Genomic DNA, 27,288 nt, shown 5'->3' on the forward strand with positions numbered 1-27,288 from the left:
CAGCACCTGCTCCAGCCCTAGGCAATACTGCTCCCAGGCAGAAGAGAATGGACAAGGTACTGCACCGCTGCCCAGTCCCACGGCACAACCCAGGAGCTCCAGCCACTGCATCCTGCATGCCACACAGGAAGGACTGTGACTGCAGCGGGGCACTGGTCCTCTCTCTTACAGCTGCACACAAGGCTACCTTGTCTGTGTCTGTGTCTGTGCATGTGCACGTGCATGTGCACGTGCGTGCTGCCTTGTTCACAGACTTAAGTCCACAGAAACAGTCTGCAAACAAATGACAAGTTACCACAACCTCTGGATTCATTAGTGGGAAGGCAGAAAACCTCTGCCGCCTCCTTCTTGTCCTGGCCTCACAATCACAGAGTGAAACCTCCGGAGACACTGAAATTATACATAAGGGAAACTGAGCAAAAACTTGAGCTTGTTTTTCTTTTTTAAAAAAGATTGTATTCATAACCAGTGAAGCTGACATGCTAACCCCAGACTTCCTGAACCTGGAACATATCTCCCTCTAGTGGGAAGAATTTGCTTGCTGCCTCCTTACAGCTTCCACCACGGCAAATATTCAGCCAGAAGTATCCAGAGCCTAAAAACACAGTTCAGTACCATTTTCCTTCACCTAGCAGGAAAAATTCTCCTGTGCAGACAGGAAGAGCAGGATGAAACCCTACCCAGCACTGCCTAATGGAACTGCTCTATAAGCCACATTTATAATTTTAAAGTTTCTAACAGCAAAAAGGTAAGAAAAAGTAGGTAAAATTGATTTTACACTTTTTAAATATCCAAAATATTATTCCAAGATGGAATGGACAACACATGCTAATGAGTTATTTTATACTGCCGTTTCCATACTAATTCTTTATAATCCAATGCACAGGGCGTTTTTACAGACATTGCAAGTGCTCATGGGTCATGGGTAGCTACTGGCTATAGTGCTGGTCAGCATTGCGCTGGACCAAAACTCCTCCCTCTTTTTTTCGACTACCCTGTCTGCTTTCTTGTCACCAACAAATGCTATATGTATGACACCAATTTTAAGTTACAATTTAACTCCATCCATGACTGCTTTGGAAGTCACTGCTTTCAGACTGTCTTAAATTAGCTGAAAATTCACAACCATAGAATGTAGTCAACTGATCTAAGAAAGCAGAGGCTGAAAATCTGCAGCCACCGAGATCTTCCCTTGAAAAGCAACAGCCCTCAGAACCTCTCAGTCGACTCTTCCTGTGTGGGTGTCTCTGTCTTCACCCATGGGCAGGACTGGAATTTTCATCCTAACTCAAATGCAGGCAAGCCACAGGGGAGGCGGCTGCAACCCACAGAAGCCTCTAAGCCTGGGATCCTCCCCATACTACACAGGGTGGACTGTGAGACAGAGCAAGCTCCTTCTCTCACCCGGGCTCCACAGACCAAAATTCATCACACCAAGAGAACTGCCCGAGTGCATAGAAATGAAGCCATTTCCACTGATGAGTCCTGATTACTAGTCAGCTGTTGATTCTTCCCCACCAACAAAAGCGTACATCAAATGCCCATTCTACCTACTGAGCAAAAGGATTTGCATTTTAATCCCTGCCAGTGTGGTGGTAAACCGTTTACTTAAAACCCCCAACTAATCTAGGGCTTTCACCCTCAACATTTTGATGGGAAATTAATTCTGGGAGGGGGTAATTAGAAGACATTAATCAGGAAGAAACACACACACACCCTAGTTTGACAGGAGCCGCTGTCAGGGACGAGTACACCCAATCACTATGTACATGTCCTGCTGTTTCTATGCATTTGAAAAATTTCAATCAGCTCCTACTGGTTCTTTATTTCCCTAGGAAGCCAGTGGATACAGTGCACTGTGGCAAAAAATGAGAATAGGGAGGGGGACCAGAAAAGATGGGTTTCTTAGGATAAGGGAATTTAATGGTAAGTAACTCTCAAATATTCATAAGCAGATTACCATTCAGAAGAGAAGTAATAAGGTACTGGTTTTCCGTGACACCTGAGGCTTAGGGACTCCATCTCTTCCAGTTTTAACTCAAAGCATGAAAATGTGATGTATAAACAACCCAAGCAAAAGTAAATCAGATATGCAAACAGGATACAAAACAATAAACTGTATAAATGGCCTGCAAACCTCCCAAATAGGGCTGCTCACCGAAGGAATTCTGCGATCTCTAGGCAGGCCTCCAAGGGTGCCATCTGCATGGGAACCCTTCTGTTCCTGGGAGAGGTGGATGGAAACTCTCAGCCAAGAGAGTAACGAGAGCTCTGTGCACGTCCTGTGTGGGGCCCAGCGTGGAGCAGCGTCCTGAGCAGAAGGGAGTAGAATGGGAGGGGTCCTCACGAAGGTTTGCTTTCCAGTGCTCTCCAGCCTATGTCCTGCTCCAAGGCCCTCAAGAGAGGGATATTAAAATTAGGAAGCAGAGTCTCTGGAAGCCAGCACTGCTCTACACAGGGATTAAAGCATCTGTCTTCCACCTTTCCTTAGGGTCGAGGCTGAGGCTCCCCTAATAAAAAGACCCATGACACAAATTTAGTTAATGTAAGTTTCACATGTAATCAAAAAACTCCTGAGATGTCCTAATTACAAAGAACCAGCAGAGGTGGAACACTTACAGCACATGTCTTATAGTGTTTTTCTTTTAAGACAAAAGATGCTAATGTATGAGTTGTTTTTTCTAAACTAAATGCTTAAGTGCAGTACTGGCACTTTGTGATAAATAAGTGGGTTCTGGGTTGCAGTTTGGTACTTGGTCTCTAAAAGGTTCACCATCATTAAACCAAAGGATAGAAAGGAGGAAAATTTGGGGGTGGGGAGGAATTAGTAACAAGCAACAGGGCAAAAATAATAAAAGCCACTCTTAAATGTATGACGAAACCGCAATCCCATCACAACTGACCACCAGGGTTGGCTCCTGTAGGACAAAGCTCATGGGCTTTTCACAAAGCCTTCTTAGCTTAAGGGCCCCTGGGGACCCCCCACCCCTACCCCACCATGGCCAGCCTGCTCACCTAGTCTCCAAGGCAAGGCCAGTTACCTTTGTATCCCCACCCAAGACCAGGCTCTCCAGAATCACCAGCCATCTTGCAACCAAATTCCTCTATTATAAAAGTAAGTAGGACAATGTTCCTCTTGGCTAGCAAATCCCACATCCTGTGAGCAGTCAGCATGCGGCACAAGCACTGGAAAAGAAAGAATTCATCTATAAATGAGCTGCTGTGTCCTTTGCTCATAAAGAGAGGTTAGTAGTAATAAAGTCCACAAGTGTGCAGGGACGGGGGACAGCAGAAGGCAAATGTCTTCCACTGCACATAGCTATATCCCACTTAGCGGATACCTACTACATAAAAACAAATAAATCGGGGTGCAAGTAAATAAGCACAGTACTTTGCATTAAAGAAGTAAGACAATTTAAATATCACGGCTCCCTGGTGCTGGAGACATTATTTTTAAACAGTTAACTGTAGATCACTGAAGATTAAAGATATGAAAATAAAAACTTGTGAAGTGAAAACACAATCAGTGAAAAGCACAACTCCATTTGTAAAGATGCCACTGACACACAACTTTTCAAGAAGACAGCTACCACACAGGGTGAGGCAGGTGCTGGAGAACTTAGGAGGCCTTGGGTGGCTGCTGTTTACTAGAAATAATCAACCAAAAAACAGACAAATGCCAGGCTACAGCTCAGTGGCACAGAATCTGCCTGGCAGGGGCAAGATCCTGAGTTGGATTCTTGGGACCAAAACACGGAAAAATGGTAGCTTTTGTAAATAAACCTAAAAACTTGCTTTTTGGAAAAAGGGATAAACCTACTAAATAGACAAATCTTTGATAAATTTAAGATGGTAAATGAGACACATGCATTATTGAGACATTATAAGAATATAATCTACAAATGTATGTTACTACAGTTGGAAATCTCCGTGACAAGAAAAAATGTAAATTGCTCAATCTGACTAAATAAGGATAAAAATCTATACCAATTCCCTAAAACATATTGGGAAATTGTTAATAAATCTCCTACCAAAGAGATTTCTTGCCTATACAAATTTACAAGTCAAAGATACCAAGCTTTGATGGTTTTAGACATTTCATACACGGGTTCCACAATGTTAAGGAAAGGAAGCTTCCCCCTTTATTATATAAAGGAGCAGAGTGCTGCTTTGGAATCTGGGAATAAAACTACAGCCAGCCAATCTCACTGAGAATTAAATTTTTTAAAAAAAACCTTGGGGAAAAGTTGCCAAGCAGAGTGGCATATGCCTGTAATCCCAGTACTCCGAAGGCTGAGGCAGGAAAATTGCCTCAAGTTTGAGGCCAGCCTGCATTACATAGTGAGCTCAAGGCCAGCCTGAATTACATAGCAAGACTCTGTCTCAAAAAACAATCAAAAACCCCCCATAAATTGGGGAAAAGCAGTGTATTCAAAATTACCATCTCCACAGCAGTACGGCTGGGGCTGATAGACCAGTCAGTCCCCTATACTCACCAGAACCCAGGAATCAGTTCCCCTAATCTTTGTCCTAGACCTACTACCTGGTGGTAGAAATAACACACATGTGTGCCACAGCCTCTTCCATGACCTTTGTAACCTTTCTTCACTTGGAGCTCATTGAAGGTTCATGCATATGGACAGCATCTCAATTATACATCTGTTATGGTTGATACACTGTGTCAACTTGGGGAGTCTAGAGGTTTGGCTAATTGACTCAGCAGGAAGCCAGGGTGTTTACTTTGTATACATCCTGAGCCTGTGGAAGAAGAGGGCATGGAGATTATGTGAGAGCTACACGCCCCTTAGGTGAGGGTAGCCTGTTTACGATGTAAGGGAGGGAAAGAGGCTGCTTGCCACAATTCTCCTTTTTGCTCTGGTTGCATTGCTGTTCAGCTGCCATTCCCCTCTTTGCTCTTGTTGCTTTGCTGTCTTCTGCCTCGGAGCCAGCCAAGTATGGACTGAAACCTCCACAAACTAAGCTAAACAAACCTTTCCTTCCTTAATTTTGGGCGTTGGGTATTTTGTCTCAGCAACCAGAGAAAAGTAACTAAGACAACATCCAATTAAAACACAGTGAATTATGGGAAAGGACATGCACAGTATACACACCCGACATGACCAGCACCCTGTCGATCACATTGCCCATCACACTGAAAGACCCAACAGGGCGTGCCCTAGGTACAGCACAACATTTTCATTTTTTAAACCCAACACCCTGAAGCGCACATGCCATGTTCCTTTCTACCTGCATGAGCCTGCTTACTCTGAGTGGTTGTGTCACCAAATTAAAACTCTGCTGCTTTTTCTTTACTGTTGTGTGTCACATCCAATTCTTCGTTGCACGCAAGAACCTAGAAGCCCATCTGGGACACAATCACCCACAGTATCAATAGCAGGTGTGTGTTGTTACTGAAATGTAATTATTTTAAAATATCATATTAATAGGTCAAAAACAAAAACCAAGTAATCATTTGAAGAAGCTTTTAAAATGGATAAAATCCAATGATTGTTATAAATTTTAAAAGAGGTTAGCATTCCTTAACATGCTATTTAAAAAATAATAAAACTTGTACAGTTTTTAACTAATGATAAAAGCAATACAAGGATGTCCATTAAAACAAGAATTAAAACAGGATAACATCCAACTATTCTAATTTTCTAAAAGTCATAGCAAAGAAAAAAATTGATAAAGGCAAAAAACCACTGTTAGTTGTGGATGTAGTACTTCAACAGATCAACCAGGAAAATCAAATAACTAAATTGAATAGAATTCAGTAAACTTTTGAAGTATAAAATAGATAAACTAAAATAAATACCTTTACTATAAACCAGAAAGAATCAGCTAGAAAACATAGGAAACATAATTTGAAAATAGCTCAATCATAAAAGGAGAAAAGAGACTCAGAAATAATCTTAACAAGAATTTTAGTAGGATCTAGTATGAAGAAGACCATACACCTTATTAAAGAAAATAAAAGAAGACTGATTATATACAGGAAAAAAAAATACCATGTTCCTGGAAGGAAAGATATATTATTTTTAAAAATCAATTATTTACAGTTTCAAGGTTTACTGTAATTCTAATTAAAACCCTAATGAGGCCAGGTGTGGTGGCACATGCCTGTAATCCCAGCACTTAGAAGGCTGAGGCAGGAGGATCGTTGAGAATTCAAGGCCAGCCTGAGCTACAAAGTGAGTTCAAGACCAGCCTGAACTGCTGGTGAGACCCTATCTCCAAAAGACCAAAATAATAATAATAATAATAATAATAATAATAATAATAATAATAATAACAACCCTAATGAGATGTTTTTGGGACTTGTCAATATTAAAGACATATCCAGAAAAATAAACCTGAAAGAATAGCTAAGAAAGAACTGAAAATTTAAGAAAAAGTACTCCAGAGACCTAAACATTTTATAAGGTAAAAACAAAATAGTGCAATGTTAACATAAAAACTGATTTAAGAGGCAATGAAACTGATAAGATAGCTCCCAAATAGTCTGGAGTTAAAGAATTTAATAATCAAGGAAATGCCTTTACAAATAATTTTTAGTTAACTACTTGAGAAAAAATTATTTTAACTCTTCATTACACATCACATATCAAATACTCCTGAGACAGGGCTGGGGATTTAGCTCAGCAGCACAGCACCTGCCTGGCAAGTGCAAGGTCATGAGTTTGATTCCTGGTATCGGAAAAAAACAAAAACCAAAAACAAATACTCCTGAGACAGATTAAAGAATCCTCCACTCCCACAGGACAGACAGCCTCTTACAGAAGTGTTCATCAGCACAGCTGGAAAGCAGGCTGGGTCTGTCTACCAAGAACCTGAGAAAAGTCTGCATGGTTTCTCTCTATAATCCCTCTTCTGAGAAAAACCACCAGATACAATACAACCATACCAATACTTTCTAAGCAAAATAAATGGGCTAAGCATCCAACTATAAAGTTGGAATGAAAAGGAACAGACCAAACTGAAGGAAACAGTAAAAAGGGCAGAAACTAATGAGTTAAGAACAAAAAGAAACGACTAAGAAATTAACAAAATCAAAAGCTGAAAAGACTAACGACATCTCTTTCCATAATTCAGGTGATTGAAGAAAAAAATCTGTACGTAAACAGGAGGAAGAACTGGCAAGACAGAACAGGAGAGGGAATGAGGGAGAAGGTACGAAAAATACAGACAATAAGGTAGGGGTTGGGGAGCCAAGCAGGAGGGAGAGGCAAGTAGTAAGGGTAAAATATTTTAGAAACACACACACACACACACACACACACACACACACACAGGAAAGGACAACTAAAGAAACCACAAGAAATGTAAATAAGAGTAGTATATATTATACAAATCAAATTGAAATACTACATAAAATGTATAGATGCCTAAAAAGCTACAAACTGCCCAAATGAGTACAAGAATAAATAGACTATTTAAACAGGAACCAGTAGTAAATTGAAATGGTAGTCACAGGATTCCCCTCTCAGATGTTTATACAGATGACCAACGGTTTTCACTGTCAATTCTGTTTTTGTTTCAAGGATTGCATTAAACTGACATGGCCACACAAGCTGATGACCCTGCAGAGCTATTCAGTCTCTCCAGGCTCACTATGCAAGCCCTGAGTTTCATGGTCCACCCCGTCTTTCCTCGTGTTCCAGGTGAAAAGAGACAAGAGGCACAGACCTAACGCAGCAGCCGTGGACTAGCCGTGGACTGCCAGGACACTGAAGGCCACTGGGACAAGATGACCACCTCCCCCCAGTGTTTCCACATGACCTGGGAGGCTCTGTGCTTGGTGGACGTGGGGAAAGAGGGGTGTTCTGTTCAGCTTCAGCTGGAGATGAGTCAAGAGATGCCATTCGACTAAAGCTGTGAAGGTCAGTCTGCCCATCCACATGGCCAGGAAACCCTGCCGCTGAGGATGGAAGGAGCAGCGGGCAAGATGCCTGCCCTGTGCCAAGAGAAAACAGCAGTGCAGATACCCCTTAGAGGCATTTCATTTCAGTACCTTTGAAGTCTCTGTATGTTCTAGGTATTGTGTTTGCTCCAAATACTATAAATGTCCCCAGAGAGTTCACAGAAGAGCCCGTTTTCCCAGTGACCTACTTCTATAAGAAGGTGAGTGGCACTTTTTCTCCACTTGGAAAGTGAGTCATGGAACCCAAAAGGATCAGCGTCCCACAGTTAAGCAACCTGGGCAAGGCCAGGACCTAGCTTGCATGAATTGAACCTGCAAAAAGGATTAGAAGAAGAAGTGTCTTGGGAGTGGCCAGAGAGACAGCTTGGCCCTGAGAAGGGAAAAGCATTGGGGTAAAAGAAAATGCAGGTTAGGGCAAGATCAGTATAAAAGCAAAAATGCAACAGCTTCTGGACCATGTGAGCTGCTATCCACAGAGATGCTGGCCATTCCAGCAGCTACCACAGCCCAGGAAAAAATAAAATTATTTGTTCTCTTGGAATAAAGTTGTTTTGGGTTACAGGTTTTTTTTGTTTTTGTTTTTGGTTTTGGTTTTTTGGTTTTTCTCCGGTACCAGGAACCGAACTCATGACCTTGCGCTTGCCAGGCAGGCGCTTTGCTGCTGAGCTAAATCTCCAGCCCCTAAATTTTATTTATTTTTTATTTTTTATTTTTTGTGGAACTGGGGATCAAACTCACGACTTTGCACTTGCCAGGCAGGCACTTATGCCACTGAGCTATATCCCCAGCCCTTGGGTTACAGTTTAATAGTAGAATACAGAAGAGGCCAGAGGATGTGGTTCACTGGTACAGCCGCCCTGTCCCCAGCACTGCACAAATAAGATATGTACATCATTAATACATAAATCAATAACAATAGACAAAAGAGCTTCCTCTTTCAAATAAGCTGCTTTAGGAAAACATCAATTGCTATGAGTGGCAAAAAAGCAAAAGTATCAGGTCTGTAGTTGGGCAAGCCTAGGTTTAAACATCAGCTGTATTACTTTTCAGCTGTGTGATCTTAGACAAGGGACATTTTTCACCTTCAGTGTCCTTTCCTGGAAGAGAAATGTGACACCCTGTGGTACAGATTCCAAAGCTGGCCAGCATCAGGCCCTTCTCTCCTATGGATGTGTGTGGTTGTGCCCACTGCAGAATGCACTCTCCTCTCTCTGGACCTACACTGGCCTGTGGTTTGCTTCGACCAAAAAATGAGGCAAACTCCCTATGCAACTTCACAGGCTGGGTGTTAACAAATCTGCTTCTGTTCTAGCACACCTGCGATACTCCTTCTTGGAATACAGCTGCCTGTTAGGAGAAACATAAGCCACCTGGAGAAGTCTCTTAGAGGAAACCACAGTGCCCCAGTAGATAGCCTCTGGCTGAGCTCTCAGCTGACTGCCAGCCATGCACGTGAGCCATCTTGGATGCTTGCGCTCCGCTGAGCCTCCGATGACAGCAGTCCCACTTGACAGCGTGGAAACAAAGAGCTGCAGCTAAGTCCACTCTTTCAGGTACAGTAAAAACAAACTCTTGCAGAACACATAGTCAATAATGTGATCCATCATACTGACAGGCTAAATAAGAAAAAAGCAAACAATCAACAGATGCAGAACAAGTATTTGACAAAATCCTACATGCTGTGATGGCTACTTTTATATATCAGCTCAACTGGACCAGATTAAATTAGATTAAATTAGTGAGGGAGTCTCTGGACAAGATTACTGTTTAAGTCTGCAGAAGGAGCACAGTGGATTGTTCTTCCCGATATGGGGGGCCGGGGAGACATCCAATCCTCTGAGGGCCTGAATAGAACCTAAGGTGGGAGAAGGAAGAAATCCCTCCTTTCTCCTGCCTCACTGCATGAGCCGGGCATCTCACCTCATCTTATCCTGCCCTAGGACTGGATTTACACCATCAGCTGCCATGTTCTCAGTCTTCAGACTTGGACTAATTACACCACTGGGTATCCAAGGTATCTGGCTTGCAGATGGCAGATCGTGGGCCCTTCCCAGCCTCCATAATTGCATGAGCCAATTCCTCATAGAAAAATCTCTTTTTGTATCTATACCTCTATGTATCCTATTGACTGTTTCCCAAAGAATCCTGTATACCCTTCATGCAAGCACTCAAGACATTCAGGAATTGAGAGAAAATCCTTAACCAGATAAAAAGTATTTGTAAAAAAGCAAACAAACAAGCAAAAACCTATAGCTAACAAACTCAATAGTGAGAAACTAGAAGCTTTCCCAGTAAAATCAGGGGCAAAGCATGGGTATTCCCTCTCCCAACTTCTTTTCAATATTATACCAGCAGTCATAATTAATGCAATGAAATAAAAAAAAGTTTTTAAAAAAGAAAGAAGAAAGAGCAAACAGGAAACCAAAAGCATGCAGAATGAGAATGAAGAAATAAAACTGTCTTTGCTGGGTGTGGTGGCGCACGCTTATAATGTCAGAACTTGGGAGGCTGAGGCAGGAGGATTGCTATGAGTTCAAGGCCAGCCTGAACTACATAGTGAGACCCTGCTTCAGAGAAAGACAGACAGACTGTCTTTGTGTACACAGGGTCATGTATGTAAGACACCTGAAAGAACCACCAAATAACTCCTAAGAAGCAATTATAAAGCAAGGTTATAGGGTGTAGAAATCACCTAATTTTCTATATACTACCAATGAATAAACAGAAGTTGAAATTAAGAGGATCATACCATTTAATTATTACTCTAAAAAACAAGATACTTAGGTATAAATCTAACCAAATATGTACAAGGTCAATATAAAGAAAACTAATAAACTCTCACACACACAAAAAGTCAAAGAACAACTAAATAGACACCACATGTCTTTACTCAACACTGAGTACTGAAGAAGACTCGGTTTGTCAAGATGTCAGCTCTTCCCAACTTAATCTACAGATTCCATGTGATCGTAATCAAAACCCCATTAAATTATTTTGTGGACATTAACAAATTGACTGTAAAGTTCATACAGAGAGGGAAGCAAGCTAGAACAGTCACACAATATCAAAGAAGAACAAAGTCAGAAGACAGCACTCACAGCCTGACTTCAAGACTTACTATAAGGTATGGTAATAAAAACAATGTGGCCACTGGTGAAAGAACAGATGGGTCACTGTGACAGAAGAAACAGCCCCCAAAAAAGCTCACATAAAGACAATCAGTCAACTGACTTGAGAAAAGAGCAGAAGCAATATCATGGAAGAAAGATAATCTTCAATAAATGATGCTGGGACAAATGGACATACACATTTTTATAAAATCCTGACACATTTTATAGGATTAAAAAATCCTGGTGGACTTTATATCCTTCACAGAATTACTTAAAACAGAAGTAGGTCTAAACATAAAACATGTGAAATGGAAAATTATAAAAACATCTAGAAGATAAAATAGGAGAAAATCTAGATGATACTGGTAAGGTGATGATTTTTTTGATATAACACCAGAGTGTCAAGCTATAGAAGCAGTGATAAGATGGATGTCCTTAAAATTAAAACTTCTTTACAAAGAGCACTACCAAGAAAATAAGACAAGTTATAGAGTGGGAAAACATATTTGCAAAAGGTGAATCTTACAAATTTTGGAACAATTAATCTGTACAGTCACCAAATGAAACACCCAATTTAAAAATGAAATCAAAGGACCAATCAGACACCTAACCAAAGAAGATGTACAAATGAGCATATGAAAAGATGTTCCACATCCCATGTCATCAGAGAAATGTTAAGATTTCCATTATGAGAAAATAACAAGATACCACTACACATGTACAAGAATGGCCAACACCCAGAACTCTGATAACACCATCTGCTGGCCAGGACATGAAGCAACAGGAACTCCCCTTCATTGCTGGAGGGAATGTCAAATGGTACGGCCACTTTGTTAGACAACAATTTGGCAGTTTCTTACAAAAGCGAACACATTCTTACCATATAAGTCAGCCATTAGATCACTTGATATTTATTCAAATGAGCTGAAAACTCGTACACACAAAACTCCATACAGAGATGTCTACAGCTGCTTTATTTGTAATTCCCAAAACTTGGAAGCAATTAAGACGTCCTTCAACAGGTAAATGAATAAACTGAAGTAAAGAATGGGATATTATTCGATGAAAGAGAAACAAGCTGTCAACCATGAGGAGACACTGAGGAGACTTTTTTTTTTTTTTTTGACACTGAGGAGACTTTAACATGTTACTAAGAGAAAGAGGCCATGTTGAAAAGACTGATACTATATGATTCCAATTATATGACATTCTAGAGTACATAGATCAGTTCTTATAAGGGCCTGGGGGAAGGGATGAACAGGTAAATTACAGAGGATTTTTAGGGGAGTGAAACTACTCTGTATGGTACTACAATGACGAATATGTCATTACACATTTCTCAAAACCCACAGTATATTACACCACTGAGAGTGAACCCTTCGGTAAACTGTGGACTCTGAGTGATAAGGATGTGTTTCTGTGCATCACTTGTAACAAATGTACCACTGTGGTGCCAGATGTTGATGGGAAGGCTGTGTGTGTATGGCACCACTGGGTGTATGAGAGCTCTCCGTAGTCTCCATTCTATTCTGATGTAAACCTAAAACAAAAACCTTCAAAAAGTAAAGCCCATTCAAAAGAGAAAAAAAAAAAAAAAACCTCACAGAACAGTGAGAGCTAACAAATGGTGGGGGTTGTTTTAAATCACAAAACTTTACAGTACTAGACAGCTAAGACATCATCCATAGAAGAAACTGAGTCACTGCTAACATCCATTCTTGCTTTCTTCTTTTATAATAGAATGCTTCAGTTTGGGCTGAATAAATGGTTTCCCAACCAAAGATTGTGTTTCCTAGCTTCCTCTTAACAAATGTGGTCACAGAACTGAATTCCAACACATGGGCACAAATGGATATAATATAAACAGCTTTCAGGTCATGCTCTGCTAAGAAGAGGGATGCCCTTTCCTTCCTTTCTGCCCCTTATGCTACAGAGAAAGCAAACATGACAGCTGGGACAGCCATACTATATGAAGTGGAAACACAAGTTAAGGACCTCAGAGGAACCTGGTAGGAGCCAGGGAGCTTTCTAGATACCACACCAGCTATGCACCACAGTGAACCATGCTGCTCAGTGATCTGTACTAAAGGTTAAATGTAGAATGGGGAGAAAAACTAATCCTGATGACCCATAAGGTCATCAACCCTCCTGATCCATAAGGTATATGCTATCCTTTAGGTAGGGCCTCCTAGTTGTGCTTTCCAAAACCTATTAGCATTTTATTTCATTTCATTTTGGAGCTGGAGACTGAACTCAGGGCCTCAAGCATACTAAGTACATGCTCTACCACTGGGCTATGCTGTCAGCCCCCACCTTTGCCACTTTAAATGATGACTGCTGATTTTAACTCACTCTTCTGCCCTTAAGACAAGGTCCAAACTCTTCAGTGAAATACACAAGGTCTTTCACTATCTATACTTGCTTTTTGATCTGAGCCCAACTCTTTCCACTCCCCCATCATACTCTGCATTCCAGTCCTATTGAGTGGTTTGTGGTTTCTGGATCATGCTTGCTTTCCCTCTCCCTAGCAGCAATGCACAAGCTTACTCACACGTTTGCAGACCTATCTCTGTCCACAGCCCCTCAGATCCCCTTTCTACTTGACTAGCTCCTCCTAAGTAGTTGGGATTAGGTGTGTGCCATCATACCTGGCAAGCCTAGGGGTTTGTGGCTAGCCTGGGCAATACAGTGAGACCCAACCAAAGTAAAAAGATGATAATAAAAGAAATGCAAGTCTCAAAACACCTTTAAACTTACACCATAAGTCTGAGGTGTGCCTGAAAAGCATGATGGTGACAGAGATATTTAAGTTTACTTTTAATTCTGAATGCAAATTCCCTCCATGACCTTTAGAAGCTATTGAATCAAACCCTTCTATTAACAGGAAAGGCTGAAGGGTAGCTCAGTGGTAGAGGACATGCTCAGCATGCAAGATCCTGGGTCTGAACACACACACACACAGAGAGAGAGAGGCAACAGAAGAAGCTACTGCAGGAGAGGGGCCACAGAACCACCCGAGAGACCCACCATTGAGACTGGAAATTTCACGGACTCAGGTCATTGATTCCAACATTCAAGACAGGGAAAGGCAGGTGGGGCCCAAGTCATCAGGGCCCTATGAACCTCCCACCCCTGGGTCTTACCCGCTCCTCCCCTGAGACACAACACCCAGCACGGCATCTTGGAGGAGGACAGCTGGTCTTCACTCACAGTCACAGCACACGGTCGGGCGGCTGGGCAGGGGGCACAGCAAGGGAGAGCTGCTGGCCTGAGGGCAGCCCGGAGCAGCAAGGGAAGGTAGGGCTGGTGGGAGCTTTGCCCTCCGGTCCCAGGCCACGTGGACCCCTCTCTTCTGGCCAGACCGCACCCAACAGCACGTGGCTGCAGCACCCTCGCCGGCCAAAGGGCCAGCCTCTGAGAGCGCGAGCCCACGCGGCCGTCTAGGTGTACCCCGCGACAATGGCATGCCCGCCTCGCTTCCTTTTCGAGGGGTGAGGGCAGCAGGCGCCTTACCTTTGGAGACTCTGTAGACTTCGTAAAAAGAATAGAAGTGGAAGCCCAGGGACGCCAGCAGGTAAAGAGCCAGTTCCCCTCGGGGCAGCATGGTACCTCGGGACCGTTCCCAACACAGGGCAAGTTCCTAAGAAGGGAGCAGAGACAGCACATGAGGCATGACGTCAGACAGAGCCTCTTCGCTCGGGTCAGCGCGCACTGCCAGGGACCTTACCTACCCAGGAGGACTCAGACACAAACCCCTACTCCAGCATGCACACGCACTCTCTTCTGAGAGGTCGGCTCTTCCCGTGTCCACACTCCTCTTCCACAGAATTCTCTCCTCCCTTCAGACACACTCGTCCGCCGAGTGGATCACTGGGGAGAGGAACCGTGATTTCTGACTCTAGGGGAGGTAGATCAGAAACCACCAGACTCTGCCCCTTCCTTCGGACAGCCAGAAGGAGGCAGGCTTTGATTGACAGCCGTCCTAGATGTCCACAGCAGCTCCAGAAATCTACTGTATCTGCCTTGGTCACAGAAAGCTTGAATTTCGGCCAATCAGCAGGCTTAAATCCAGACCACTTAGCAGGCTCGAATTTGGACCAATCACAAGGCTGTTGCTATTTAAACACTCACTGGTTTGGTCTAAGAGGGCTCCTGCTAGTATTGATCCTTGTGCTGCAGCACAGACCTTGTCCAAATAAACCCTTGCTCTCGTGGCCCTATAAATCTGCTCAATTATCTCTTCGGTAGTGTGTGCTTGGAAGGTCCTATAAAACTACCTGAGATTCTTATCCTGGATAGTGTGGGTTGAGAAGGTCTCTTCAAAAAGGAGCTGTATAACTGGGCATGGTTGAACAGGCCTGCAGTCCTAATACTATGGATGGCTGAGGGAGGACAAGCAAAGTTTGAGCCCAGTCTGCGCAATCTGGTGACTTAGAAAGTCTCTGTCTCAAATAGAAAAAGGCTGAGGATGTAGCTCAGTGCAAAGGCCCTAGATTTTATCCCCAGTAAAGCAATAAAGAGAGACAGACAGAAGGCTATAAACACTACAGGCTGCAGGCTGGGGATATAGCTCAGTAGCACAAGTGCCTGCCTGGCAAGCGCAACATCCTGAGTTCAATTCCCAGTACAAAAAAACAACAACAACAACAAAAAAATCACTACAGGCCGCTAGGACTTAAGAGTTCAAGAAACCTGTGGCACAAATCCACAAATATCACCAGAGCTGGAGATTGGCAGTGTCAGGCAAAGGCAATAACCAGGGGTGACAACTGGCCCTGACTGGTGTCAGTCAGCAGCATCCAGTGACAACAAGCAGGGATACATGGTGTTTGATGGGGATCCATGGATGACTGAAGTGGCTCAGAGTTGTAACAGTGCTGTCACAACAAGGGTGAGGGGAGCTGTCACAGTAAACACCTAGGCCAAGAGGCAGCTGGAATGCCAGAGCTTCAGCAACGAGGCCTGGAGCCTCTAGCAGAGCTGTACTTTGCTGATTCATAATTTCGGTCTGCATGAAGCAAGAGAAGCCTCAACCAAATGGCAAAGCCAGCACCTAGCAGTGTGCCTGGAATGTAGCAAGAAGGGATGACCAGGTGTTTTGTGAGTAACAGATGGCTTCAAAAGCCTAAAGAAAAGCACAAATAACCTCCAAGCTTATTTTAAGCTACACATGCGGTGTAGATGCGCTGGACCAGGCAAGATGGAGCAGGGCAGCACAGGATTTTATCACACTATTTGGCATAGTGCAAAACTTTAGGAATTGTTTATTTCTGGAGTTTTCCATTTAGTATTTTCAAAGCATGGTTGAGCACAGGTAGGTATAATCACAGAAAGTAAAACCTCAGAGAAAGGAGGACTGCTGGGCATGTAATCACCTGCGGGAAGCCTTCCAAAGAAGCCCTTGGTGCTGTGGTAGTCAGCAGTGTCGGTGGGAAGTGGGGAGGAGTGCGGGAACCCAGCCACATGGATGAGGGGATATTAAGCTGTACCTGGCATGAAATGAGTATAAGAGTCAGTTGGAAGACCACAGGGATCAAAGCTGAAGAGTACTGATGAAACTAAGAAATTTAAGGCATTTATATTAGGTGTTGGGAGGAACTCATAGCAGAGGTTTCATCAGGGTGAGAGAAGAGGAAGTCAGGCTGAGGTTAGAGGAGCCTTCTCTATGTATGGGTGTAACAGTCTCAAAGTTGTTTATTTCAAAGAAGTATCTACGAGGGAACCATAGAATTCAAGAGACTCACAAAGTAAAATTTTAGCCATAAAATGGCATGAACTCAGCTAATAGCTTTTTCTATACCATCTACTTTGCAATTTAACACTTCATATGCTTTCAAAAATGCCATCTCTCAGATCCTCGTAAGACACCTAACTTTTTAGCTTCTTTTCAGAAATAAGAATCCTGCTCAGGGAGAAGAAAGGATCTGCCCAAACATACAAGAAAGCCAGCAATGAACCAAAAATTAGAACCAAAGTCCCCAGCTCCTACTCTCTCACAGGCAGAAATTCCGTTCCTTTATTTTGGGAGAATAGAGAATAGTGTAGCACACTATCCCAAACCTGAAATGCACAGAGACATAACTGCTGTAAGATACTCTCCCAGCAATTTCCCGTATCATTTCAAATTATTTCATTTCTGATTCATGCAACAAACTGATTCCAACACTTCCATTTTCAATTTTTCCTGCTCCTAACCCTTGACACAAGCGCAAAATGTGCTATAACCACACGTATTCCCAGGCACCAGAGGACATTTAAAGCAGCAGTTCCCATCATTAAACTAGCATCCTTCACTACAGCATCACCATCATTACTTCTGCCAACTAACTGCTCAATGTCTCAAACATTGTCTCAATGTCTCAATGTCTCCCTCTACTGAGCTTGCTTATAGTGTAAGAAGAGCTGTACCATAATTACTATTTATAGGTTACCTAAGCTGAAAAAGCACTTGACAAGTATTATGTCATTCAATCATTATAACAACTCCTCAAGGTTGGTACTTCTGGTGTCCTCATTTAACACAAGAGGAAAATGAGGGGCAGAAAGGTTAAGAAATCTGGCCAAAGCCACATAGCTAGTAAGCAGTGGAACCTAAAGTCATCCCCACCAAGCTTAACTCAGCCTTTCCTCAGACACCTCACTATATTTACAGTGCAATGGGTTCTTTTTTTTTTTTTTTCAAAATCTATACTGAAATCAATCAAAAGGTTAAAAGGTAATGTAAGCTATCTAGATGTAAGAGAATTTCAAAAGTTATGCTTTTAGATATTCCTTAAGAAACCTTGACAAACTAAATGTAATCAAAATACACATGAAATGGCTAGCTCTTACATATTCTTTTACTGAAGAAGGGAAACCGAACCTAACCCACTTACCTTGTTCATAAAGGGGAAACATTGAGCACTCAGAGATAAGGGCTGAGGCAGACTGGAATCAGTGTGGGAACAAACGAGTACTCTGGAAACTACCATAATAAAAGCACCAGGAGCACAGGCCCACTGAAATGACACAGCATGGAAGAAAGCAGTATGGCAAGAGGCTAGCACATCCAGCAACAGTGGTAGAAGACTTCTGCTCTTTTCCAGGGTACGATTTCATGGACCCCGAATATAAACCATGGAGTATAAATTACATGATTTTCCCAGGAAACCCACGCTGGCCACTCACAGTGCTCTCCTGTATCACAGTTTTCTCCAAATACTTCATGACAGTCATATTCTTCCACCCACCTCACACCATATGGAAACACTTAGACAGCTTCACCATACCAGGCAGTTAAGAGATTGCTCGGAGGAAGTCTGCAGACTGGGCCAAAAGTCTAATTGTAGAATATCTCAAAATACATACTCACTACTTTCAACTCTGCAACAAAATTGTGAGTCAGCTATGCACGACTGCTTAATCCATCATCCCAACAGGTAGCGGCTTCAAGCAACAAAGGTTTATTCTTTCTCAGGATGCTTTATAATGGCAATCAGGGTGGTTCTACTGATGTCACCAGTGGGGTCACTCGTGTGACCAGAGTTAACCCACAGTTTGTCGGGGGCTGGAGGGGTTCACACACTGCTGCTGTTTGGTGCTCCACGCTCCTATGTGGGGCACATCCTCCAGCAGGAGGGACTGAGTTTTCTCACAGTACAAGACTTCACGGTTGCACAGCACAAAGCCAAGGGGTACAAAGAATCCTAAGGGCCAGCCTTCCTTAGCCAATGCACACCAAAGACCAGCCCAGATTCAATGGGAGAAAATCACTCCATGGAAGGAGCAATAATGGCACCTTAAAAGCAGGCAGCCAGGACAACCTACTTCATCAAGTGTATTCTCAATAGTTACTAATAAAGAAAATTAGTTGGAAAATTACATTTCACAATGGATCTTTTTATCAAGCCCAGGGCCTCACACACGCTAAGTACAAGTTGCACCACTAACCTATACCCAGCCCAAATGGGTCTTTAACATATGAAATGCTACAAAGGTTGTCCCCAAGACATACACACTCAGCATTTCAGCCAACACAGACTGCATATATGAAGGTGGTCCCATAAGATTAGATAGCCCAGTGACATGGCCCCATCGTAGTTTGTGTAAGTGCACTCCATGCCGTTCACACCATGACAAAAACCACCTAATGTTGCATTTCTGAGTGTATCCCTGTCTTTGACACCTGTCTGTCTACAATTCTGTACACAATTAAACTTACTTAAAATGTTTATATACATTTTAAATATACATTTAAATGTATATGTTTATACACATTGTGATGTATAGTTGAAATATACATAAGCACTTATACATATACATTTTAAATGTATATGAAATATGTATAATTGTATACATATATTTATGAAAAATTATGTTCCCAAATCAGAATTTCAAAGCCAGTGGGCACCTTCTTGCCGTATGGTTTATCTCTGCCAGCTTGGGCATTCCTCTTGCAATAATCTACTTGGTCATTTCCAGTACAGAAATTGTTCCTGAGTAGTAATGATCAGCATCATGTTTACTCCTTACGCAGAGTCAGTATCTGCCCTTCTATTTTAAGAAGTTTTCTGTCACTTGTCCTATTATATTTCCTGGAACTGAGAACACAGAGATAGGATAATGTGATGCATATCAGAGGACAGCTCAAGAGTCAGACTGTCCAAGTTTGTATTCCAGCATTGCCACTTTGGTAGTGGAATGGCCTAATCTCTCTGTGCCTTAGTTTCCTCATCTGTAAAATGGGGCTAACCTTCAGAGGGTTGCTGTGAGGATTAAATGAGTTTATAAAGTGAGAGAACAGTGGTTGGGCATAGGAAGTGCTGAAATGCTTATTGTTGCTATCCTGGTATTGCTGTTACTAAGTACACTGAAAGGCTGCATTAGTCTTTCCAATGATAATCCTTCAACTATTTAAAGATAATAAATTCCATCTGCTCCATCCAGGGCATCTTGCAGAATGATCCAGGACTTCAGTCATTTCCTCAGTGGCTTGATTCCAGACCTCTTACCATCCATCATTCAGTTGTCTCTTTAATGTAGGTATGATGAGCTACTAGCTGTCTCTTTATGTATAAGAACCCAGAAATGAACCCACAACTCCAGATGTGGCAGAGAGTGAGGACAGGGCAAGACTATAACTTCTCGTTCAGAAACCATATACTCCAACAAATGAATTTTTTTTTTTTTTTTTTTTGAGACAGGCTCTTGCTATGCAGTTCAGGCTGGCCTTGAGCTCACTTTGTAGCCCAGGCTGGTCTCGAGCTCACAATGATCCTCCTGCCTCAGACTCCCAAGTGCTGAGATTACAGGTGTGCACTACCACACCTGGCTAATGAACTCTTAAATCCATTTCTTTTTTTCTCTTTTGGGCAGTCCCAAGTTTTATTCAAGAACTCATCAGAATCAAGATATATCACATACAGGTACAAATTCCCTATGAGGAATGTGATCATTATGTATACCTAAAATCTATGAATAAACTTAATCTTTTAAAAAGGAACTTATAAAAATATTTGAGTCAAAGGAGTTTTAATTCTTAACTTCCTTCTTTTCTTTATCTTGGTTAATCTGGAAGTAATATTATTCATAACTGTCTTTGCTGGTAGATACTACATACAGCTAATCACATAGGTTATTCTATTCTTCCTCAAATATTTTTTGGGAAGATATTTCAAAGACCTCTTGGAAAAAGGCAGGAAGTCCCTGTGATCTTGCTCTTGCTGGTCTTGATGGTGATCACTCTTCCGTCGAGATTCCTGACCTTGCCATTCACTTTGATTCTCCCCCAGAGAAACTGCTCAAAATTGGCAACACCCATGATTCCATCTTCTACAGAATGTGTGCAGTCAAGGGTGAACTTCAGGACCTGCTTCTTTTTTTGTCCCCCTTCACCACAAGCTTTTTGTGGGTGCCATGACAGTCAAGGAATCAGAGAATTTAGACCCATTTCTTCACCCAACACTTATCAAATAACTCCTACTGAGGAGAAACTGCTATTTGTGAAACAAAATACAAAGAGCTTATCTGTAAGATTCCACAAAGAGGGCTTCCCTAGAGATGCCCATAGCTTAATCGTTGGAACCTGTGACTATGTTATTTTCCATGACAAAAAGGATTTTTCAAATATGATTAAAGATCTTTCCACAGGAACATTATCCTGCAGTACCCAGGTGGCCAAGGTAATCACAAAGTTAATCACAAAGGTGTGAGGGAGGCAGGAGGGTCAAAGACAGAAGACTGCTTTGAAGATGGAGGAAGAAGTCAGAAACAAAGGAATAGGAGAAGCATTGGGAAGGGGGAGAAAGCAACTACAACAAGAAGATTTTCCCCTAGATCCTCCAGACTTCTACAATGGGCCCTACTGGTCCATTGTGGACTTCTGACCACCCCTTGGTATCCATGGGGGTTGGTTCCAGGGCTCCTGAGGACAACAAAACCTGCACATCCTCAAGTCCCTTGTATAAAATGCTCAAGTATTTGCACATAGCCTACACACCCCCTCCTGTATACTTTGAATCTCTAGATTACTTATAATACCTAACGCGTTGTAAGTGCTAAATCATTGTTGTTTTGTCTAGAGAATAATGACAAGAAAAGGGTCTATAGGGGCTGGGGATTTAGCTCAGCGGCAAAGCGCCTGCCAGGCAAGTGCAAGGTCGTGAGTTCGGTTCCCGGTACCGGAGAAAAACTAAAAAAAAAAAAAAAAAAAAAGGGTCTATAAATGTTACTGTACCCATAATTTTTTTTCAAATATTTTCAGTCCACAGTTGTTTGAGTTCACAGATATGAAGCCACTCTTAAGAGAGTCTCATGTCACTCTTTGTGCTTAGCCATTATATTTGTTGAGATTTGGTAGATACAATAGGTTTTTCACAGGTCGTCCCTGCCCTCTCAGCTCATGGCTCATGGGAGGATAGTACTAACCTAAAGGGATCTATATAAAACAGATTGCTTTGTAATCCATCGTTACCGATCTTAAAAAAAATCTAACTGGAAAAAATATTATTTGTGAACATGGTATCTCCCCTGCCAGGTAAGTATTTTATTTGAAAACAAACTTTTATACTCGACATTCATCCCTTACTTATTTTTGGCTTTTCCATCACACTGATATCAATCTTATAATCAAACACAATGCTAAGCCTTTTTATATGAACTCTTAAAGACCAATAAAAAGGAGTCAAATGCCTAAGCCCCTAATTCAACAAAGCTACTGACTGGATACTGCATTTTTTCTCTGGAAAATTTTCAACCTGCTTTAAATCTCTGTTAGTCACCAAGAATCATGCCCAGTACATTTTATACTTCACAGATTTAGGACATCTGAATGAACCAAAACTTTTTTATAATATCTTAAGTAAAATTTTTAGTAAAATATACTTTAAAAAATGTTACGCTTTCAAGAAGTGGACACAGCCAAGTACTTACCGTAGAGATTAAAAAGCTGAATGTCTCAGGGGGCTCTTACGCTCTTTCCTAGTCCCTAAGTCCATCTCAGGTGACCATTAGCCTGACTCCTAGCCCCAAAGTTTTAGTCTGATGCATGTTAAACTCCAGATAAATGGAATTACGTAGCACCTCTGTCTTGTCTCTACCTTCTTTCTGCTCAGCCTTCTGTTTGTGAGACTCATCCACACGGCTGTTCAAGGCAATAATTTGTTCACCCTCATCACCACAGAGTATTCAACCGTACAAGCAATCTGCAGATGCATTCATCCATCCCACTCTCAATGCTCAGAGGAGTGGTTTCCAGCTAGGGACTGTCAAGAATCCTATTGCTCAGAATAGTCTCTTACATGTCTTTTGGCACACACATAAACACCTTACCACTGATGGCTAGAAAGGGAATAACTGCGGATGTGTATTCCCAGCTTTAGTAACTGATGCTGCGAAACTGATTTCCAAACTAAAACAGAGCTACCGTTTGACCCAGACACACCATTCCACAGTACATCCCCTAAGGAATTAAGGTCAACATACTATAGGGACACCAGCATACCCCTGTTTAGTGCGGCACAATCTGTAATAGCCAAGAAAGGGCCTAGGTGCCCATTAGCAGATGAATGGAAAAAGAAAATGTACATATACAAGATATTTATTCAACCATAAAAAAGAATGAAATTTTGTCATTTGTAGGAAAATAGATCTGATGTCACCATATTGTTATAGGAAGCTAAGTTAGATAGAAATATTAGAAATATTATAGGCAGTCAGACAGGGCCAGACAGGCTCCTCCAAGGAGCCTGTGCAGAAGATGAGATACCTTTCAACTGTTGGGGAGACAGACACCTCCAGTTGTGGACAAAAGATTAAACAGATGCGCCCACATACTTCCCTAGGGATAGACATTAGGGATTGATATTCTAAATAGGTAGCAATCACCTTGAAAAAGCCACGAAGAGTCACTAACCCAATCTTCTACAGGAAAAGCCCCTGTTCTGCATTCATGCCTGCTTGCTATTGACTCACTTCCCAATTTGATCCAAATTTAATCAATTTTACCCGAACACTTGTAATCTTATACTTGTAATCTTATTGGCTGACCAAAGTTTTCTCCTACCTCATGCCCACCTAGCAAGTTCCCATGTTTTCTATCTTGGACCCACCTCATCTTGTGGTTTTGCTCTATAAAAATCCTGGAAAAAACAGGTTCCCTGGGCAGCCCACTTGGGACCCCACTTCTGTCCCTCTCAGACAGAAGCTTTCTTTCCCTCAATAAATATATTCTGCTCTTAACTTCCGTTGTTCCTAAAATTCATTCTTCAATTTTAGAGAGCAAAAACTTGTCCCAGATATCTTTCAGGTTGGGAGTTTTTTCCCCTATATCAATATTGATTAAAATAAGACTCAAAAAAGCAAGTATTGCATGTTCTCCCTAACATGTGGAATCTTAAAAAGATGACAAAAAAGGAGAAGGGAGACTTATTAGATAATAACAATGTCCAATCCTGAGTTCAATCTCTGGTACTGGGTTTAAGAAGACCACACCTGTCTAAGCTTATATATATATATATATTCCCTATTCAGCCCCAGGGTCTGTTGAACCTTGTGCCAACACATACTAACTGCATATTGTTGTAAGGCAGCTGAGTTAGACAGACATATTATAAGCACTCAGACAGGGCTAGGCCCTGGAAGGACCCAATATGGAAGACAAGGTACTTTGTTACTGTGGGAGTGACAGGTACTTCCACTGTGGGCCAGACCTCAAGACAAAAGATTAAACAAATGCACCCACACACCTCCCTAGGGATGGACCTCAGGGATTGATATTCTAAATAGGTAGCAATCACCTTGAAAAAGCCAGGAAGAGTCACTAACCCAATCTTCTACAGGAAAAGCCCGTGTTCTGTATTCAGGTTCACTTGCTACATGACTCCTTTCCCCATTTGGTCCTGATTTAATCAATTTTACCCGCAACAACTATACTCGTAATCGCATTGGTTGACCATAGTTTTGTCCCACCTCATACCCACCTAATGAGTTCCCAGGTATTCCACCTTAGACCCACCTCACCACTGGGATTTGCTCTACAAAAATCCCTAGAAAAGGCAGGTCCCCGTCTGTCTCTCTCAGACAGAAGTTTTCTTTCCCCCAATAAATATATTCTGTTCTTAACCTCCATTGTTCCTAAAATTCATTCTTCAATTTTGGAGAACATGACCTCATCCCAGGTATCTTTCAGGTTGGGAGTTTCTTTCTCCTATATCAATATTGCTCAAGTAGCTTCAGTCCCCTAAATCTGTTCTTTGATTATCTGGAATTTCTAAATAAGTTTCAGTTTATTAATCTGTATCTTTGAAAAAAAATCTCCTGGGATTTTGATTGTGATTGCATGGATCCTATAGTTTTCTTTGCAGGGAAATAACATGCCCTTTGTTATTTTAAATATTCTTTAATTTCTCTCAATGTTTCAGCTTGCAAAGAATTTTTATCATGAATCAGTACCGAGTTTTATCAAATGTTTTTCTCCTATATTTTGTATACAAGGTTGAATTCCATTTATTGATTTTTTCCAATGTTAGACAAAGTTTATATTCCTGGGATAAATCCAAGTTGGTCATGATTTATTAACCTTTTATAGATTGTTAGATTTGATTTTAAAGTGAATTTTTCTAATAATTTTACGTCGTTTTTATGAACATTTGGCCAGTAATTTTCTTGTAAGTCCTTATCAAGCTTTACTAACAAGGCTTTAGTATGCTAGCTTCATAAAAGCAACCAAGAGGTGAATCCTTTCATTTTTTGCTTTTTAATGTTTGGATATTTACATTAGTGAAGCCATCCAGCTCTGAAAGTTTTGTTATGGAAAGGTTTTTAACTACAATCAATTTCTTTAATAGATACAGGACTATCCAGATTTTCTAATTCTCATATCTTAAGACTTTTTATTGGAAAAACTTGTCAATCTGAATTTTCATAAAATTGCTCATAGGCTAGAAGAAATAAAAGACAGTAGAAAGGACACAAGGACATCATAACTAAAAACTGTCTTTTTAGGAAGACCGGGACTTCCAGGACCCAGGACCACAGGCAGCCCCTATTAGCATTCCTTTGGCCGCACGGCTCCTTCCCGGCCTGACCAGTCACACCCAAAATTCCTCAGGAACCCTCAAAAGCCCATTCACTGGCTTAAGGAAGGAAAGAGCGGAACCCGAATCCTAAGATAAAGAAGCTGGTTAAGAGAATCGAAAAATGTTTAAATTACCTACCCCCCCCCCCCACAGAAACCCAACCCTGTGCATACCTGCAGAATGGGCAGGTCCCTTGTGGGGGTTGGGCCTCCTTTTCCCAGGGTCTCCACCCCTTCTAGAGAAGCATAAATGTTCCCTGCTCCAGGAAATAAGGGCTTTCATTGCTCTGAGCTCTTGAGTGCTACCCAAGTCTCTGCCTAATAACCCTTTCCCATGCCTTTTGCTGACCTGTCCTGAAAGTTCTTTTTCTGGGACGGAGTTGGCAAACATTCTGTGTTTAGGGTGGGTTAGGTTACTCACCTCAGCTTCCGAAGCCTCCTCGACCTTAAAATCTTTTGAATGTGTGGGATATAGAGGCAGAAACTGAGATTTTCTGTTTTTTGTTTTTGTTTTCTTTTGCCTGACACCAGTATTAGAACCCACCACGAAGGGTAATTTACACCCACGGGGGGTGCTATATATGACACACGTCCATATTTGACACATGTCCACTGTCACAGGGACATTCTCTGGCATGTTACAAAAGCAGGTGGGGCATGCAACAATCTAGCAGTTCCTGGTCCAAACCCTTTATCACTAAGAAACAATCGGAGCAAAAGGAGACACTGACAGCTGTGTGTAATATGACGTGGTGCCAGCAAGAGCTTTAAAAGCAAACCGCTCTAAGCAGGATTGCAACTTGCAACGTAATGTCCATAGGTAGAATTAGGGGGCCATGAGTTCATGCTTTTCCACATCTTTATTTCCACCAATGTAACAGAAAATCAGTTTTCATTGGATTATAAATGCGGACAACAGACTGGTAAGGCAGTATCCATCGAGTCGGGGATGCCTTCACGTCACGGTTCAGCTGTCGCGAACGCGGCAGAAGTTTATACCGCCTGCTCCACACCTGGAGATTGCAGGAGTTCGCGGCCTCGGCGCTGAGTTTTGTACTTAATGCATTCACAAAGCAGCACAAATCATTCGTAAATTTGAGAGATCTTGATACTACTTTTGATAACTTTGTTTCAATGTAATTTATAACCCTATGTATTTTTAATGCCTTTTAAAACATTGACTTCCCCAGGCAGGGGAGGTCGAGGCCGGCACAGGATCTAGGGAGGAGTTTAGAACCCTACCGAGATTTCACCCAAGCCTAGGAAGCCGAAGGTAATCTTTTTGAGGGTGCCAAGTAGAGCAGGTAAAGCAAGCGTTCGGTCAATGCAGAAGGCCCAGGCCCGGCCCCGAAGTGCACAGGCTTGGCGGGTGGCGCCCCTGCAAGCCTTTTCCCTCCGGAGATGACGGGTTGCACTGCCCGCTTTCCCAGCCTCCCTGAAGTTTTAGAAGTAACCTGAGCTCGGCGCTGAGAACCGCGGTCCCAGCGTTATGAGCGCGCCTTCTGGGAGACGCTTCCCTTCCCCAAGGCGACGGGACGATAGCAACGGCAGCGGCAGCGGAAGAAGCCCCGGGAGCTGGGACGCGCGGGGCGGGGAAGTCGTCTTCAGAGCGGGCCGAAGGCGCCGCGGCCTGGCCGCCCCTGCGCGCTCCCACGGTCGGCCCGGCGCGGGGACGCAAGAGCAGAAGGGCCGGCGCGTGG

The 27,288-nt window shown here is 42.3% G+C and overlaps 1 protein-coding gene and 1 pseudogene across 1 annotated transcript in view; both read right to left on the reverse strand.

The window, feature by feature from the left end:
• Hhat (hedgehog acyltransferase) overlaps positions 1 to 27,288 on the reverse strand; it is a gene marked incomplete in the record, with an annotated part of 314,509 nt that overhangs the window by 285,897 nt on the left and 1,324 nt on the right. The window contains 1 exon segment of the mRNA XM_013504483.1: positions 14,548 to 14,674. Coding sequence (XP_013359937.1) covers positions 14,548 to 14,674 — 127 coding nt within the window.
• On the reverse strand, positions 20,483 to 20,929 carry LOC102021017 (annotated as a pseudogene).

This window comes from Chinchilla lanigera, unplaced genomic scaffold, assembly GCF_000276665.1.
Source record: "Chinchilla lanigera isolate Chin_1 unplaced genomic scaffold, ChiLan1.0 scaffold00088, whole genome shotgun sequence".
NCBI classification, from domain to species: domain Eukaryota; kingdom Metazoa; phylum Chordata; class Mammalia; order Rodentia; family Chinchillidae; genus Chinchilla; species Chinchilla lanigera.